The sequence below is a fragment of the Silurus aristotelis genome (genome assembly GCF_946808225.1).
Source record: "Silurus aristotelis genome assembly, chromosome: 13".
Lineage (NCBI taxonomy): Eukaryota > Metazoa > Chordata > Actinopteri > Siluriformes > Siluridae > Silurus > Silurus aristotelis.
This window is the reverse complement of record NC_139586.1, coordinates 28,278,363-28,295,862: the sequence shown is the minus strand read 5'-3', so window position 1 is coordinate 28,295,862 and position 17,500 is coordinate 28,278,363. Positions and strand designations below refer to the sequence as shown.

The 17,500-nt window shown below is 42.3% G+C and overlaps 1 protein-coding gene across 6 annotated transcripts in view; it reads left to right on the top strand.

Annotated features, from left to right (window-relative positions):
- The window catches only part of tle2b (TLE family member 2, transcriptional corepressor b), an 80,657-nt gene that overhangs the window by 37,591 nt on the left and 25,566 nt on the right, over positions 1-17,500 (top strand). For all 6 annotated transcript variants that reach the window (XM_083559164.1, XM_083559165.1, XM_083559163.1 and 3 more), the window contains exons 5-6: positions 14,098-14,160; positions 16,823-16,897. In XM_083559164.1, coding sequence (XP_083415290.1) covers positions 14,098-14,160; positions 16,823-16,897 — 138 coding nt within the window. The remainder of the gene's footprint in view (positions 1-14,097; positions 14,161-16,822; positions 16,898-17,500) is intronic.

Sequence of the window (17,500 nt, the reverse complement as noted above, 5' to 3'; positions counted from 1 at the left end):
AGCGATGATGCACTGTATGACTTCTGATTTGCAATTCTTTGCATGGATGAATATATTGGATAATCCATGCATGTAAAGCAACCAGGCACAGATGCATGTCAGAGAGAAGAGGAGGGATATGAGAAATGTGATGCAGCTGGTTTTAAAGAATAAGTGACAACAGGAGGAAAAACATCAGATGAATAGCAGGTGTGGAAAATATTAGTCGTTTGAATAAAAAGGAGTTATTTTTTACACTGTGTGATTTCAGTACATGAGTATATTCTAAAATTGGAGCCAAATTCAATACCAGGCTGTACCGTTCTCTGGGTCTGATTATCTGCTGCGAATCCTCTGCAATTGAAACTAAATGACTACATTCTACGTGGCCATTCACTGGTATGATCTCATAACCAGAAACCTTCTGAAGAAATTTGTGGCCATATTTTTCCCGTCCATTAGCACATTTCGATCCCCTTTCTTCTTGATTCCAAGAATTTAAGGGAGGATTTGAATTGGAATTAATATCGACTGTCTGCTTTGAACAGTTTTGCATGTAAGCGTCCATCGCTGAACAGTAACATTAACAGTAAACTGTAATGAATGGACATTCGGCGATGAGGATGAGGTTCCCTTATGAGTCTCAAGGTTTCTCCCTCATGCAGTCTCAGGGAGTTTTTCCTTGTCAGCCTTGACAGTCTCCACTGGCTCACTCATTAAAAATTACATTATAAGGACAATGTCCAATGTTAAAAATGCTCTACAAATAAGTCTGAATTGAATTGAAATAACTGTAGATGTTGTGCCCTGGTGAGTTTGTATGTATCCTATGCTGTCCTCCTATTGGTGCATTTTAGCATACATGCTAATGTTAAATTAAAAAACATTTCTGCTTGTTTTTGGTCACCATGGTATCGAAATCGCTCCGCACATCATGTATCCCATCATTGCCAATCGATGTGTGATTTTTGTCTGACAGCAAACTCGAGGCGTTCGGTTGCGTAGTTGGTGTGGGCTGTGCTTTAGAGAATCGTTTACAGGCTGAGAGAACACGACGTTTGGTTTTCGAGAAAACACGTAGCAGGTAATAAACGAGCGAACAAAATAAATGAGTACATACCACTGAATACAGTTTATTTTATATGTGTTACTTGTTACTAGTTACTACTGACTCCCTACAGACTTACTTCTGACTCCCTACAGACTCACTACTGACTCCCTACATACTAACTACTGACTCCCTACAGACTCACTACATACTCTCTACTGACTCCACTACAGACTCACTAGTGACTCCTTACAGACTCCCTACATATTCACTACTGACTCCCTACAGGCTTACTTCTGACTCCCTACAGACTCCCTACATACTCACTACTAACTCCCTACAGACTCCCTACAGACTTCCTACAGACTCCGTACAGACTCACTACAGACTCCCTACAGACTCACTACTGATTCCATACAGACTCACTACAGACTCCCTACAGACTCACTACTGATTCCATACAGACTCACTACAGACTCCCTACAGACTCACTACTGATTCTCTACAGACTCCCAACAGACTTACTACATACTCTCTACTGACTCCCTACAGACTCACTACAGACTCTCTACATACTCACTACAGACTCATTACATACTCACTACTGACTCCCTACAGACTCTTTACTGACTCTCTACAGACTCACTACTGATTCTCTACAGACACACTACTTATTCCATTCAGACTCCCTACAGACTCACTACTGACTTCCTCAAGTCAAGTCAGGTAGCTTTTATTGTCATTTCAACCATATATATCTGATGCATTATACAGTGAAATGAAACAACATTCCTCCTGAAAACTGCTGCTACATACAACAACAATCACAGAAAACACAGGGCCAAGGACTAGTGTCCTCAACACATAAAGTGCACCATGTTCAACCTGGTGCAAACAGTGCAAAGACAGTGTAAGAAACAAAATTGTACAAAATACAAAATAGCACACTGTGGTGTGTTCCTACTGATTATCTACAGACTCACTACAGACTCACTACTGAGTCTCTACAGAGTCTCTACTGACTTCATACAGAGTCTCTACTGACTCCATACAGAGTCTCTACTGACTCCCTACAGTCTTGTTCCTGACTGAGTCCCTACCGAGTCCCTACTGAGACTCTGCAGACTCCATAAGTTTTAACCAATCAGATTTCATTGCCACACTGGGTCCAGCTGGCAGGTCTACAATAACGTCTGCATTTTCACTTCTTTTGATTGGAGGGTCAGAGAGCGCACGAGTCAAAGCTCTCAAACCGCATCTGTAACAAACTGCACAAGCTCAAATATATTCATGTGGGTTTAATAGCTGTTTTTTTATTCCACAACGACTGGCAGAGGAGAAGAATCTGATTCAATCGCTGATACACTTACAAAGACATTTACAATATGGACCTTATAAGAAAAGCTGGACATCGAGAAGAAACGTCACCATAACAGTTCAGAGCAGTTCATTATGCTTTTTCATCAATCATTTATACTTTTGCGTTTTCTTAACCGTAGAATTTGCACAAAAATACACAATGTGCCTTCATTTCAAATCCCCAGGAAAACCGTAATGCATGAAAAAACCTGACACAGAAATGCAGAGAAACTGATTTTCTGAGGTAAATATCGATGCGTCTGCTGGAGATGATGTGTGTGGGTGGAGACTTGTGCTGAATTGTGTTCATTGGGTTTCTTGCTTTAGTAATGACATTTATTCTCAGACAGAATACACACACACATACGCACACACGCAAACACACACACACACACACACACGCACACACACACACACACGCAAACACACACACACACACACACACACACACACACACACACGCACACACACACACACACGCAAACACACACACACACACACACACACACACACACACACACACACACACACACACACGCAAACACACACACACACACGCAAACACACACACACACACGCAAACACACACACACACACGCAAACACACTCTAACACACACACACACACACACACACACACACACACACACGCAAACACACACACACGCAAACACACACACACACACACACACACACACACGCAAACACACACACACACACGCAAACACACACACACGCACACACACACACACACACACACACACACAGACACACACACACACACACACGCAAACACACACACACACGCAAACACACACACACACGCAAACACACTCTAACACACACACACACACACACACACACACACACACACACACACACACAGTCTTCAGTTCTTTTCCTTTCTTTCTTTCTTTCTTTCTTTCTTTCTTTCTTTCTTTCTTTCTTTCTTTCTTTCTTTCTTTCTTTCTTTCTTTCTTTCTTTCTTTCTTTCTTTCTTTCTCCTTCTTATGTCTTTCTCTATGTCTGTGTGTGTGTGTGTGTGTGTGCCAGGAGAGATAAATAGGGGATGATGGGGGGAGAAAGAGAGAGAGAGAAAGAGAGTGATTTTCTATGCTGTCTGCCAGCAGCTGCCTCTCATCTCTGTTCTATCAGTCCAGTGTGTCACATGATTTAGGGCAGGCTTTGTGTGTGTGTGTGTGTGTGTGTGTGTGTGTGTGTGTGTGTGTGTGTGTGTGTGTGTGTGTGTGTTTCTGAGCCTATGTTGGCATTTGTTTTGTGTGTCTGTGAGTGAGTGTGTCTGTCTGTACTGTCATCCACCACAGTGTGTGAGCATGCTCAGGCATGCATATATCTCTCTCAGTGTGTGTGTGTGTGTGTGTGTGTGTGTGTGTGTGTGTGTGTGTGTGTGTGTGTGTGTGTCTAGAGTATAGTATGAAAGTGTATACTGTGGATGCATTTCACTGCTTTCTGCTCTCATTAGAGATGCAGGTGTGTGTGTGTGTGTGTGTGTGTGTGTGTGTGTGTGTGTGTGTGTGTGTGTGTGTGTGTGTGTGGTAAAGCAAATTGATTTGCCGACTAACAGGCTCCCCCCTTCTTTCTTTCTATTTTGCCCTATTATTATTTCCACTTTATTTACCTTCTTCCTTTGTCTCTTCTCTCAACCTCTTTTTAATTTTCATTTCTTCCACTTCTCTTTTCTTTATTCTTTCTCACTTCTTCCTACACTCGCTTTTTACCGTCTTCTCCTCTCTTTTCTTTTTCTCCATCCATCGCCTCTGTTCCTCCGCTTCACCCTGCTTTTAATTTATCCCCTCTTCTTATCCTCCTTCTCTCCCATCACCCTGCCTTATCTTCCACTCCTTTTTCTGTTCTCTCTGTATTTTTTATTTTTTTTATCGCAGCGAAAAAAAGTCAAGAAACACAAGAAGGAGTGTGTGTGTGATGAATAACTCATTAACCGGCGCGTTAACACACGGCCTCGAGCTTCTGCTGCTTTAATGCAAGAGTTTATAAAGCAAAGAATTGATAAACAGGACTTTAGATATTTATATTTTTTATTTAAATATATTAATTTTTATTTATATATTTATGTTTGTATATATAATACAAACGTTTCGGGATGCCTGACTCCCAGACGTATCTGGTTCTTTTCTCAATGCTGGAAGCACACAGTTGTATAGGACTTAAACCAGTTTCAGCATGACAATGCCCCTGTGCACAAAGCTAGCTCCATGAAGATCTGCTAGCTCCAACCCCATTTATCAGGATGAATGTGAACGTTGACTGCACCCCAGGAACCTCCTCATCTCACCTACCTGACCCACCTTACTAACTCCCTTGTGTCTGAACGAATTTCCACAAATCGCCACAAAATCTAGTGGAACTTCTATAAGTTATTAGAAGAGCAAATGGGAACTAAATGTGGAATGGGATGTTGGGAAAGAGAATGGGAATGGGGGGGGGTTGTTTTTTCTGAGAGATGTTCTCTCTGTTTATCTTAATGCTCCTATTGTTCTTGTATTAAAAGGTTTCTCTTCTACCTCCTGGTTTCTCGTGGAGATTTCAGCAGAAGATCGATGGAATTCCTGGTTTCTGTGAAGGGGTTTTCCCAGCACTGTTACACATTCTGTCTGGAAACACGGATTCGGCTGTTTTGTTAGGAAATAAATGTAGCATGTAGAAGGCGGGGTCTAAATGTGGAATGCGGTGTTCAAAAAGCTCATATCAACCTTATGGTGTCCCCAAACTTCTGGCCATATTGTGTGTGTGTGTATATATATGTATACATTTTATGGGGATGCTGGAATGGTCATAATGGCACTTTGTACTGTAGTATATGTGTTTTATGTGTGAATGTGTGTATGTGTGTGTGTGTGTGTGTGTGTGTGTGTGTGTGTGTGTGTGTGTGTGTGTGTGTGTGTGTGTGTGTAAGAGAGACATGGAGCTCATTTGTGAATAATGAGTCTGAGTGCAGAAGTGATGTTACTAATCTGGAATGTGATGGAGATGTTTGTATGAACGAGCTCATAAGGCAACTCAATAGGAAGAGTGTGTGTGTGTGTGTGTGTGTGTGTGTGTGTGTGTGTGTGTGTGTGTGTGTGAGCCAGTTGTTTAGCATAATTGGTCTGTTTGTTTGATTAGAAGGACTTGAGGAACTGCACATCCCCTGCAGTGTTTGTTTGTGTGTGTGTGTGTGTGTGTGTGTGTGTGTGTGTGTGTGTGTGTGTGTGTGTGTGTGTGTGTGTGTGTGTGTGTGTGAGTGTGTGTGTGTGTGTGTGTGTGTGTGTGTGTGTGTGTTCTTTCCTGACGCTTTAGGTTTGTGTGGAGCGTCGTCCCTGAGTCGGAGCTGTTACTATAGAAACCTATAGAAAGTAAAAACGCAATGCAATGATTTGCAAATCTCATAAATCCATATTTTATTCACTATAAAACAGAAAATGTATCAAATGTTAATAACTTTAAAAAAAAAGATAGTCATTTTAAATTTGGTGGCTGTGAAACGTCCCAGGAAAGTTGTGACAGGCTTGTGACAGTTGCTCAACAGTTCTGGGTTTTCTTTGTTGTGTTTTTCGTTTTATGATGCACCAAATGTTTTCAAACCTTCAAACAGATATTTTTCCACATTCTTTGAAACTCCTCAAGGTCAAATAACCTCATTAGATGCAAAATGTTTCTCCAACTGTTAACATTTTAATAACATTTGAGATCAGTTACAGCCATCAAATTCAAAATGACCTTGTTTTTTTCTTTTAATTGTTTTCCTCAGTTTAAACATTTGATATATTTTCTATGTTCCATTGTGAATAAAATATGGGTTTATGAAATTTGCAAATTATTGCATTCTGTTTTTATTTACATTTTACACAGTATCCCAGATTTTCTGGGAATTGTGTTGTGTTAATACACACCTGATACAGCCATAACGACTGTATGATAACCAATCTACACTTTATGACCAATCAGGTTTGAGAATTTTACTGACTATAATCACACCTAGCGTTTTTTAGTTATTTGGATAGATAGAGTCTTCGTGCTTTGCATCAGGCGCAGAAGCTGCTTCAAAAAACAGACACATGAGTGCTGCAGCACTGCTTTAGAGGTTGCAAAAGCAGAAGGTCCGCTCGTCAGTGCTCAGATCGTACGCCACACTGCAACAAGTCGGTTTGCAGGCCGTCGTCCCAGAAGAAACCTCTTCTGAAGCTGCTCACAAGAAAACCCTCAAACAGTTTGCTGAAGAACAACCTGTCCAAGAGCATGAATTACTGGAACTATGTTCTGTGGTCTGATGAGACTGAGATAAACTGAGATCAGATGGTGTCCAGCATGTGTGGTGACACTCTGGTGAGGAGAACCAAGAAAATTCTGTCTTGCATACACTGGTCTGGGGCTGCATGAGTGCTGCTGGTACTGGAGAGCTGCCATTCAAACATGATGCACTTCTTTTTAATAACTGTGCCGAATGGCAGTTTTCCAACATAATAACGACCCCAAACACACTGCATGACAACTGCCTTGCTGAGGAAGGTGAAGATGAAGTTGATGGAGTGGCCAAATATGTCTCCCGACTTGGACCTTGTTGAGCACCTGTGTGTGATCCTCAAGCAGAAGGTGGAGAAGTACCATGTGTCCAACATCCAGTATCTCTGTGATGTCATTATGGAGGAGTGGAAGAGGATTCCAGCAACAACCTGACATGTTCACTGAGGGTGTACTTACTTTTGTTGGCAGTTATTTAGACAATAATGGCTGTATGTTGATATTTTTAGAGGACAGTAAATCTAAACAAGCTGCCCATCAACTACTCTAAAATATATCCAAGTTTCATTTCTATAGTTTTGTCCTGTGAGAACATACAATAAAACGGTTGCTGAAATGTGAGGGGTGCACTTACTTTTGTAATCTGCTCCTGAACCTGCTGGTTCTGGTTCTGGTGCGTATGTTCCTGTATCTTCTATTTGATGGATGGAGGTTAAACAGTTTGGGGGGATGTGAAGAGTCCATTATGATGTTGTGAGCTCTGCACAGGGATCTGTTGCGGTGAAGGTGCCTTCTAGATGAGGATGAGGTTCCCTCTTGAGTCTGGTTTCTTTCTTATGCCATCTCAGGGGTTTTTTCCCTGCCATAGTTGCCCTCGACTTGCTCATTGGGGATAAAGGGGCAATACAAATAAAAAAGAATTGAATTGTGCCCCTTGGCAGGTGGTCGGGTGCCAGTGATGCGTTGGGTGGTTTTGACCAGCCTTTGCAGGACTTCTAGGTTCCTTAGTTGTCACATACTTCTGTCACATTACAAGGACAAATCTTTTTGGACACCTGACCTTATAATTGGTCCACACTTGCTCTTATTTTAACATCCACTTTTCTGGGAAGTTCTCACCAGATCTTACCGTTGATGGAACATATGAAGTCATCGAACCACTTGGTGTGGACGTTCTGTCTCACAGGGAGGAGGAAAGCGCTGGCCTTCACTACACACTTGAGCTTACAGATACGTACGATTGCTTCTGGCAGGGCAGAGTGTAATATACTAGAGCTGATCATCTCACCAGTGATGAAATGATAATAAATTAATATCTGGTATTGAGGATGAGGACCTTATATCGTTTCTTGGAGGTTCCCAAAACCGTCAACTCTGGTTCGCTCAGTAGGGATAAACATGTATGAAGAAAAGTATAAATGTTTAAAACATATTATTACTATAAAGCTGCTTTGTGTCCCGTACGAATATAACGGAGTTGAGCAATCAACCCAGAGAATCCAAACATACCCAGGTTTTGCCTCCTTCGACTACTGGATCTTCAGATACCAGGGCGGGTGTTCTTCTCGTTAGCACATTCTTTGCATAATGTCTAAGAAAGGAGACGTAGACCAGGGTTTATAGACTCCTGAGCGTTAGATTAGCATGTGCTTTTTGAATGTCCCATTCCACATTTGTTCTTACAATAACCTCCAGTCTTCTGGGAAGATGTTCCACTAGATTCTGTGGAAATTTGTGGAGATTCATTCATTCAGAAATAGGTGATAGTTAAGACAGGTACTGATGTAGAGTGAGGAAGGCCTGGGGTGCAGTCAGTGCTCTATAGAGGGTGGTCTTCCACTCCAACCCATGGAATGCAGATCTTCATAGAGCTTCCTTTGTGTATTGTCATGCTGGAACAGGTTTGGGTCTTCTCGTTCAAGTGGAGGGAGAATATCATTCTGAAGATTTCCTGTACCATTGTGTGCATCTGATTGTGAGGGAACAGTTTGGGGAGGAACCACATATGGCTGGGATGGTCAGGCGACACAATACTTTCGTCCCTATGATGGATCTGGAGATGGTCGGAGTGCAGGCATGGATATTGATTAATGGCGTTTATCATGGTTTCCATCAATGGTGTGTGGAGAACATCACCAAACCTGGATGTAGATTTAAATCTGTAACAAGTACACCAGTGACACGAAAAACGTCCTTAGATTGACCTCGGGAAGAACCCTCGTGTGTGTGTGTGTGTGTGTGTGTGTGTGTGTGTTTGTGTGTGTGTGTGTGTGTGTGTGTGTGTGTGTTAAAAAAGTATGAAAGCTGCAAGTGATATACTAGAAAAATATACACATACACACACTATTGAACTTGGCCTCTGGACTCGCCTTTAAAAGGAATGTGTGTGCGCACGTGCGCGTGTGTGTGTGTGTGTGTGTGTGTGTGTGTGTGTGTGTGTGTGTGTGTGTGTGTGAATTTCCATGCGTTTGTGTGTATATGTGTCCACATCGTTGTCTCAGAGGACGGTGTAATGTTTTCCATCCCAGTTTAATTATGAGTGTGTGTGCACATGTGTCTTTTATGACTCTGTTTGTGTTTCACCCTGAAGACCTTCTTCACATGATTGTGTGAGTGTGTGTGTGTGTGTGTGTGTGTGTGTGTGTGTGTGTGTGTGCACGGCTGTGCTTTGCTGCTCTCCTTTCCTCTCTCTTGCGCTCTCTCTCTCTCTTTTGCTCTCTCATTCTGTTTCGTTTCCTCCTTTTTTTTTTTTCCCAAATGGAGGGGCCATCAATCAGAGAAAGAAAGTTGGGGAGGGAGAGAGGTAGAGAGAGAGGGGGAAGAGAGGAAGGAGGATGTTGGCTCCTTGCCAGGAAAGAGATGCTGGCTTTCTGCCCGGAGGAAAAGAGAGAGAGAGAGAGAGAGAGAGAGAGAGAGAAGAGAGAGAGAAGAGAGAGAGAGAAAAGAGAGAGTGCTAGACCGAGCCAAAACCGTGTGAGAGGGAGAGAGAATGAGGGAGTGTGCTGAATGATTGAGTGAGTGAGTAAGAATAAAAAGAAAGAGAGAGAGAAGAGAATGATGGAGGGGAAAAAAAAGGAGGGAAAATAGAAAATGAGGCCTTTATTGAATACCTCTGTGCCTGCGACCACAATCAGTGATTAGTGCTCCATCGGTAACAAATATTTGCCTTTCAGTGTTTGGAGAGTGAAAGGAGCTGCTCCATTAAAGCGGTGGGAGGAGGAACGACTGCAGCCGTGTGTGTGTGTGTGTGTGTGTGTGTGTGTGTGTGTGTGTGTGTGTTCTGTTTTCTGTCTGATCCTTGTCGACGGCTCACTCCTTTATCCCTACATGTCTTTATATTTCACCATTTCCCCATCTCATTTTAATCTCTTACACACACACACACACACACACACACACACACACACACACACACACACACACACACACACACACACGTGCACAGATGGCAATTTTGAAGTATACCTTGAAGGGTTGGCTGTAATGCAAGGGCCATTAGGAGAACACTTTTTTAGCATAGAATGAACTTCCATACATATTCATTTAACACACACACACACACACACACACACACACACACACACACACACACACACACACACACACACACACACAGGTTTTTGCACGTTCGCACTGAAATGCAGCAGGTCAGGAGTTCACCTGCTCTGTTGTTTTATGGGAAATTTCAGACAGACCCTGTTGTGAATACAGACTGCAGTTACTGGGATTGGAGACGAATTATTGACTGGTTTTAATGGATATTGACAGGAGACTTTTTTTTCCGACTGCTTTTGAGTTTGGGTGGATTATAACGTCTTGAATCCATCTTCTGACTCGTTTGTAAGCGTTCTCCCATTGGATGCGGTGTGGTCAAAAGTATTGGAACACCCGAGTTTTCCAGCCATATGTGGTTCCTTCCCAAACAGTTTCCACAAAACCTGAAGGCATACACATGTATAAGATCTTGTATAACACCCAAACCTGTTCCAGCATTATGTTGCCCCCCCTGTGCACAAGCCCAGCTCCATGAAGATCTGCGTCACGTGGGATGTAGTGGAAGATCTCCTGCTATAGAGCTCCGACCCTTTCGGAGATGAAGAACTGCACAAATCTCTACAAAATCTTGTGGAGCATGAGAAGAGTGGAGCTCATTATAAGAGCAAATGGAGACTCGGTGTGGAGATTCTGTAGTTCCACCTACTGGTTTCACTTGGAGTTCTCTGGTTTCAGACTCTGCCTGGAGACGTGCATTCGACTGTTTTGTTATGAAGGAAATAAATGCAGGATGAAGAAAAAAGAAGGGCGATTAAGCATTCTTCTTAATATAAATAAACCACATGAAAGAGCAGTGCAGGAAATGAAAAATACATGAGCGAGATACATGAGATGCTATTTCTGGTACGAGGAACCTACAAGGAACCTAAGAGGAACAAAATGAGAGTTTTTTTCCCTCCACACCTTCAACTCTGGGTCACTCATTAGGAATAAACTTATAGGAAGAAATGTATGGATTTGACATGTAGATTTTGAATCTGTTTTATTCTGTAAATCTGCTTCGTGTCCCATAGAAGTAAAATCGAACTGATCAATCGCCCATTCTCAGAGTTCTCCTTGGACTACTGGATCTCCAGATGATCAACACTTTTTGCATAATGTCCAAGGAAGAAGATTCACCATTCGGACAATGAGTTTGTGAACACCTGACCCTAAGATTGGTTTGTGCTTCTTTTCTGAACATCCCACATTTAGTCTTCATTTGCTCTAATAATGAGCTCCACTCTTCTGGGAAGATGTTCTACTAGATTTTGTGGCGATTTTGTGGAGATTTTGTGGAGATTCATATTTGGATTTAGAGCTCTATAGCAGGAGATCTTTCACATTTTCCAAACCATGTAAAGCAGATCTTCAGTGTCATGCTGGAACATGAAGGTTTGTGTCTCCAAAGTTCTTTTACTCCTTGGTGTCTCATTGTCAATTCTGGTGTTCTGCTGTGCTCTTTGTCGTGATGTTTAGGGGCAGATTTGAAGGTACATTAGTGTCTAATCTGGTTGTTGCCCCGGCGTCTCCTGCTTAGTTACACTCTGGCGGAGCACCAAGAGCCGAACAAACCCCTGGAATGTTCACGTACCACGTTTAAAAGATGTGTTTGCACTGATGTGTTCATACTTGGTAGTAAGAGTTCTGATGGGGGTAGTATCAGGTGTGGAAACATTTTGCGCACACACACACACACACACACACACACACACACACACACACACACACACACACACATTCACATTTACATTGCTGAAGAGAATATGGAACAAGGCTCGCCTGTACAGACATGGCTCTTCTACCACCATGAAGTGTTGTAGATGTGTGTGAGGAAAAGAGACAGGGATGGAGAAGGTGTGTGTGACGTGTCTGTCAGAGCTCCATGTTACAGTGACTATGAGGAATGAGAGAGAAGAGGTGGAGGAAGGGAAAAAAAAAAAAGGATGAAAGGAAAATAATAGCTGTGTGGGAAGATGGTTAGAGCAAGAGAGCCCCTAAGAGGAGAACTGAAAGAGAAAAGAGACGCACAGAGCTGCAGAAGGACTGTGTGTGTGTGTGTGTGTGTTTGTGTGTGCGCGCGTGCATGCGTGCGTGTGCGTCCACATCTGAGCGTCTATGTGTGTGCGCTCTCGGTTATCTCTTTTTCCCCGAGTGAGTACATAATTAGCAAATGTTGGTGTGTGTGTGTGTGTGTGTGTGCGTGTGTGCGTGTGCGTGCGTGCATGCGTGCGTGTGTGCGTGCTCACGTGTGTCTTTTGCTGAAGATTGAATCTATTCAGACCCTTTACACTGAGAATACATTCTGTTCATTTATACTGCACATCAAAGCATTTCAGATCTCTTAACACACACACACACACACACACACACACACACACACACACACACACACAAACACACACACACACACACACACACACACAAACACACACACACACACACACACACACACACACACACACACACACACACACACACACACACACACACACACACACACACACACACACACAATGGCTTCATTTCTCTTGCTTACTCTTACACTATATGGACAAATGTTTTTGGACACCTGAGCATAAGATTATTTGCTTCTTAAAACATCTCATTCCACATCTAGTCTCTATTTGCTCTTATAATAATCTCCACTTTTTATTGAAGATGTTCCACAAGATTTTGTGGAGAATTTTGGAGATTCGTTCAGACGCAAGGGTGTAAGTAAAGTCAGGTACTGATGTTTGTGAGGAAGTGAGGAGGCCTGCAGTGCTGTCAGTGTTTACATTCACGCATGTTCAATATGATTTAGAGGTCTAGAGCAGGAGATCTTCCAGGTCTTTCAACCCATGTGAAGCATATCTTCATGAAGACAATTGTCCTGGTGGAACAGGTTTGGGTCTCGCAGTTCAGGTAGAAGAGGACGTCGTATTTGATTGTGCGCCTTCAGGTTTGCAGTAACTGTTTGAAGAAGGAGCGCATCTGGCTGGAAGAGTTGGGCGTCCAAATACTTTTGGTCTGACTGTATAATCCCTACTGAATTGACATTTTACATTTGCGGCTTGGGATTTGAACTCACGACCTCCTTTATCTAACACACACATTGAGATTACATGACAAGCGAACACGCATGCGCACGCGCGCACACACACACACACACACACACACACACACACACACACACACAAGATAATTAGGCGTTATACATTAATGCGTGCGAATTCAAACACAACTTTTATCTATTTTATAAAATCGATCTTTTGATGTGATTGATCTTTCATCATTGATATTTCATATCAAATGGAGGGGGGGGGGGGTGTTAGTCACCACACCTCGTGTTCTCCTGGGGGTTGAGGGTGAAATTTTTTTACGAATACACCAGTGTTTAGCTAATAACAAAAGAAAAGAAATATGATTTCTATATGCACACATGGTAAGGCCAAAAGTATTGGGACACCCGACTTTTCCAACCTTATGTATTTCCTCTCCAAACTGATCTAGAACTCTATAGAACAGGATGAACATGAACGCTGACTGAACCCCAGGCCTCCTTACTTTCTCACCTACATCACTACCTCATTTTACTAACACCCCTGTGAATGAATCTAGACAAAATCTCCACAAAACCTAGTGGAACATCTTTCCAGAAGAGTGTAGGTTCTAATAAGAAAAAAATTGAGATAAAGGTGGAATGGGATGTTCAAAAAGCACACAATGTTATGCTCAGGTGTCCACAAACTTTTGGATATATATCCTTTTTTTTTATAGCACTCTAATGAATGCATCAATTGTGGTTCCAGAAATCCCATAATCATTATATATTTATACACACTTTCAATCTAATCGTTTTGTGTGTGTGTGTGTGTGTGTGTGTGTGTGTGTGTGTGTGTGTGTGTGTGTGTGTGTGTGTGTGTGTTTTTACAGGCAGAGATTGTGAAGCGGCTCAGCGCTATCTGTGCTCAGATCATCCCTTTTCTCTCTCAGGAGGTATGCTGACCATGATTGACGATTCACCTCTCTCTTTCTCTTCACACACACACACACACACACACACACACACACACACACACACACACACACACACACACACTCACACACTCGTCCAGCTCGTTTCATCATCCTTGTTGAAGACAACTCTTAAATCTCCTCTTGTTTTCACCGGTTTCCGTCGACATCAGCGCTTTTTCAGACGGGTGTCATGTAAACAGCAGCCATTTGTTTCTCGTCACTGCACTTTAAAAGCAGCTATTTTTACTTCTCTTTTTATTTTTTATTCTTATGTTCCTGAGAGAAATCAGGTCATTAAACCGAGCGCTGGTGGAGGAACGCGGCCTGCTGGCCTTCGGTCGTCGGAAATTGACTCATTATGTGTAGTTTTTCCAAAGAAATGTGTTTTTCTTCGATTTCGACTCGCTCCGTCTCCATCCAGCGTTTAGGAAACAAACGAATCGTCCAGTAACTCATCTGTTTGCCTTTTTATTTTATATTTTTTTGGGATATATATCTGCACGAGGAACGTCTCTTCCACCCCCCCCCCCCAATACACTATATGGCCAAATGTATTGGGACGGCACTATTTTCAGCCATATGTGGTTCGTTAATTTTTTGTTTGTTTGTTTTCACAAATTTGGAGGTATAAGACATTTTCGGATGAAGTGGTAAAGTTTTCCTTCGCTTCAAACAGGACACTCGAACCTGCTCCAGCACGACAATGCTTCTGTCCAAAAAACCAGCTCCATGAAGATCCGCTTTACCTCAACCTGATTCAACCTGAGTCAAAATTCCTGGTGAATTGAGCCCAAATATATGATATATGACCAAAAGTATTGGGACACCCGCCTTTTCCAGTCATATATGGTTCTTCATTGAACTGTTCCATAAACAGTTTTATAAAATAAAGGAATCTCCACAGAATCTAATGGAACATCTTCTCAGAAGCTTATCAGAACTGCAAAATGTGGATGATAAATGTGATGTTCTAAAGAAAGCACACACCGATGTTGGGCTCAGGTGTCCACAAACTTTTGTCCATTTAGTGGAGCACTTGTGAACTCTGGGTGTGTAGTGGATTGACAGAGAATTTAATTACCAACAATTAATGCTGATTTGATAAATAACTTCTCGATGAAGGACAGTATGATGGTGCTGATGACTGATAAACAGAACCCCAAATTTGAACTTCCTGTTTATTGAATTACTAAATTACAGGCTCGTTTTTTTGTTAAATGGGTTTTGTTTTTGAGTTTTGCTGTGTTTTTTTTCCACACTGATTGAACAATAGGGGGGTTTAAGGCTTATTTTATTTAATTAAAGCCTCGGAGAAAAAAGGCTGGAAAAACAAACATTAGTTGCATTTTTTTTTTTTTTTTCTCTCCAGAAATGTCAAATTCCTCATTTAGCTTTTTAGCTTTGAGAGTTATATTTTTAAGGAAATGAAAAAACGCTTGGAAGAATGCAGGCCAGCTCAGACAGGATGATATCATAAAAAACTGAATATAATATAAGCACAAAAATGCACTATATGCCCAAAAGTATTTGGACACCTGCCTTTTCCACCCAGATGTGGTTAAACAGGTACCACAAAGTTGAAGTATAGGACATTTTCGTATGTAGCAAAGAAGTACCTTAGCTTGAAGTAGAACCTGAACCTGTTCCAGCTGGACGACGCCCCTGTGCACAAAACCAGCTTCATGAACATATGCTTTAAATGTATTGGAAGATGTGTGGAAGATCTCCTGCTGTAGAGCTCTGACCTCAACCCTATTCTTGATCAGTTTTTCCTAAGCGACCCAGTGGAACCGTGAGGAGACGGATAATTCACAGGAAGCCTTGTGAAATGAGCCCAAATACACACTGAATAGGCAAAAGTATTGGCACACCTGCCTTTTTTTTCCAGTCATATGTGTTTTTTTCTTTAAAATGTACGACAAAGTTGGAGGCACACAATCCTATAGAACATATTTGGATGCAGGAGTGAAGTAGTACATTTTCCCTTTGCTTAACCTAGAAGACCCAAACCTGTTCCAGCATGACAATGCCCCTGTGCACCATGTCAGCTGATCTGATTCACATGGTTTGAAGTGGAAGATGAATGTGATGCTGACTGCACCCCAGGCCTCCACAAATCTCTACAAAATCTACTGTGGAGATGTATCTTTCCAGAAGATCGGAGTTTATTATAACAGCAAACGGAGACTGAATATGAAATTGGATGTTTCACATCATAAATCTCATATTCAGGTGTCCACAAACTTTAGTCCAGTGCAGCTAGAACAAAAAGACCTGCTCGTGTTTTGATCGCAGTGTGACAGAGCTGAGTTTGTTCAGAATCAGGAAAGGGGGCAGCGTGATGTTTGTTGAGCGTGTTAATAGGTGTATGAGTGTGTGTCGTGACAGGCTGTACAAACGTTTATTCTCCACGCCCTTATTCAGCGCTTTCGCTGCGGTGGTTTACTGCGTAGTCCGACTTTTCCCCATTTTGTTTCTATTTATATTTGGATTATCTTCATTCTGTGTTTACAGCCTCTAACCCTCTGTGTGTGTGTGTGTGTGTGTGTCTGTGTGTGTCTGTGTGTGTGTGTGTGTGTGTGTGTGTGTGTGTGTGTGTGTGTGTGTGTGTGTGTGTGTGTGTGTGCTGATTGTTTTGTAGCACCAGCAGCAGGTGGTGCAGGCTGTGGAGCGGGCCAAGCAGGTCACCATGGCAGAACTCAACGCCATCATCGGGGTTAGTGACTTATGACCTCTTATATCTTTACTGAACACACACACACACACACACACACACACACACACACACACACACACACACACACGCGCACACAAAACCACACTGGACTGATGAGTTGTACAATATTTTATATCACGGCTTTCTAATATAAAAATTAAACCTAATGATATGAAAAAGATTTTTCCACTCGTTATTCCGGACGTATTTGTGAGAGACAATGGCATTGAGTCAAAGACAGGAGGACAGGAGAACATGAAGATGTTGAGATGTTCGTTGGGAGTGACGACGATGGACAGGATTAGAAATGAGTTTATTAGAGGGACAGCGCATGTAGGACGTTTTGGAGACAAGGTGAGGGAGGTGAGATTGAGATGGTTTGGACATGTGCAGAGGAGGGACATGGGGTATATCAGTAGGAGAATGCTGAGGATGGAGCCACCAGGAAGGAGGAAAAGAGGAAGACCAAGGAGGAGGTTTATGGATGTGGTGAGGGAAGACATGCAGGTAGTTGGGTTGAAAGAGTCAGATGTAGAGGACAGGGGGTATGGAGACAAATGATCTGCTGTGGCGCCCCCTAATGGAAGAAGCTGAAATAATAAT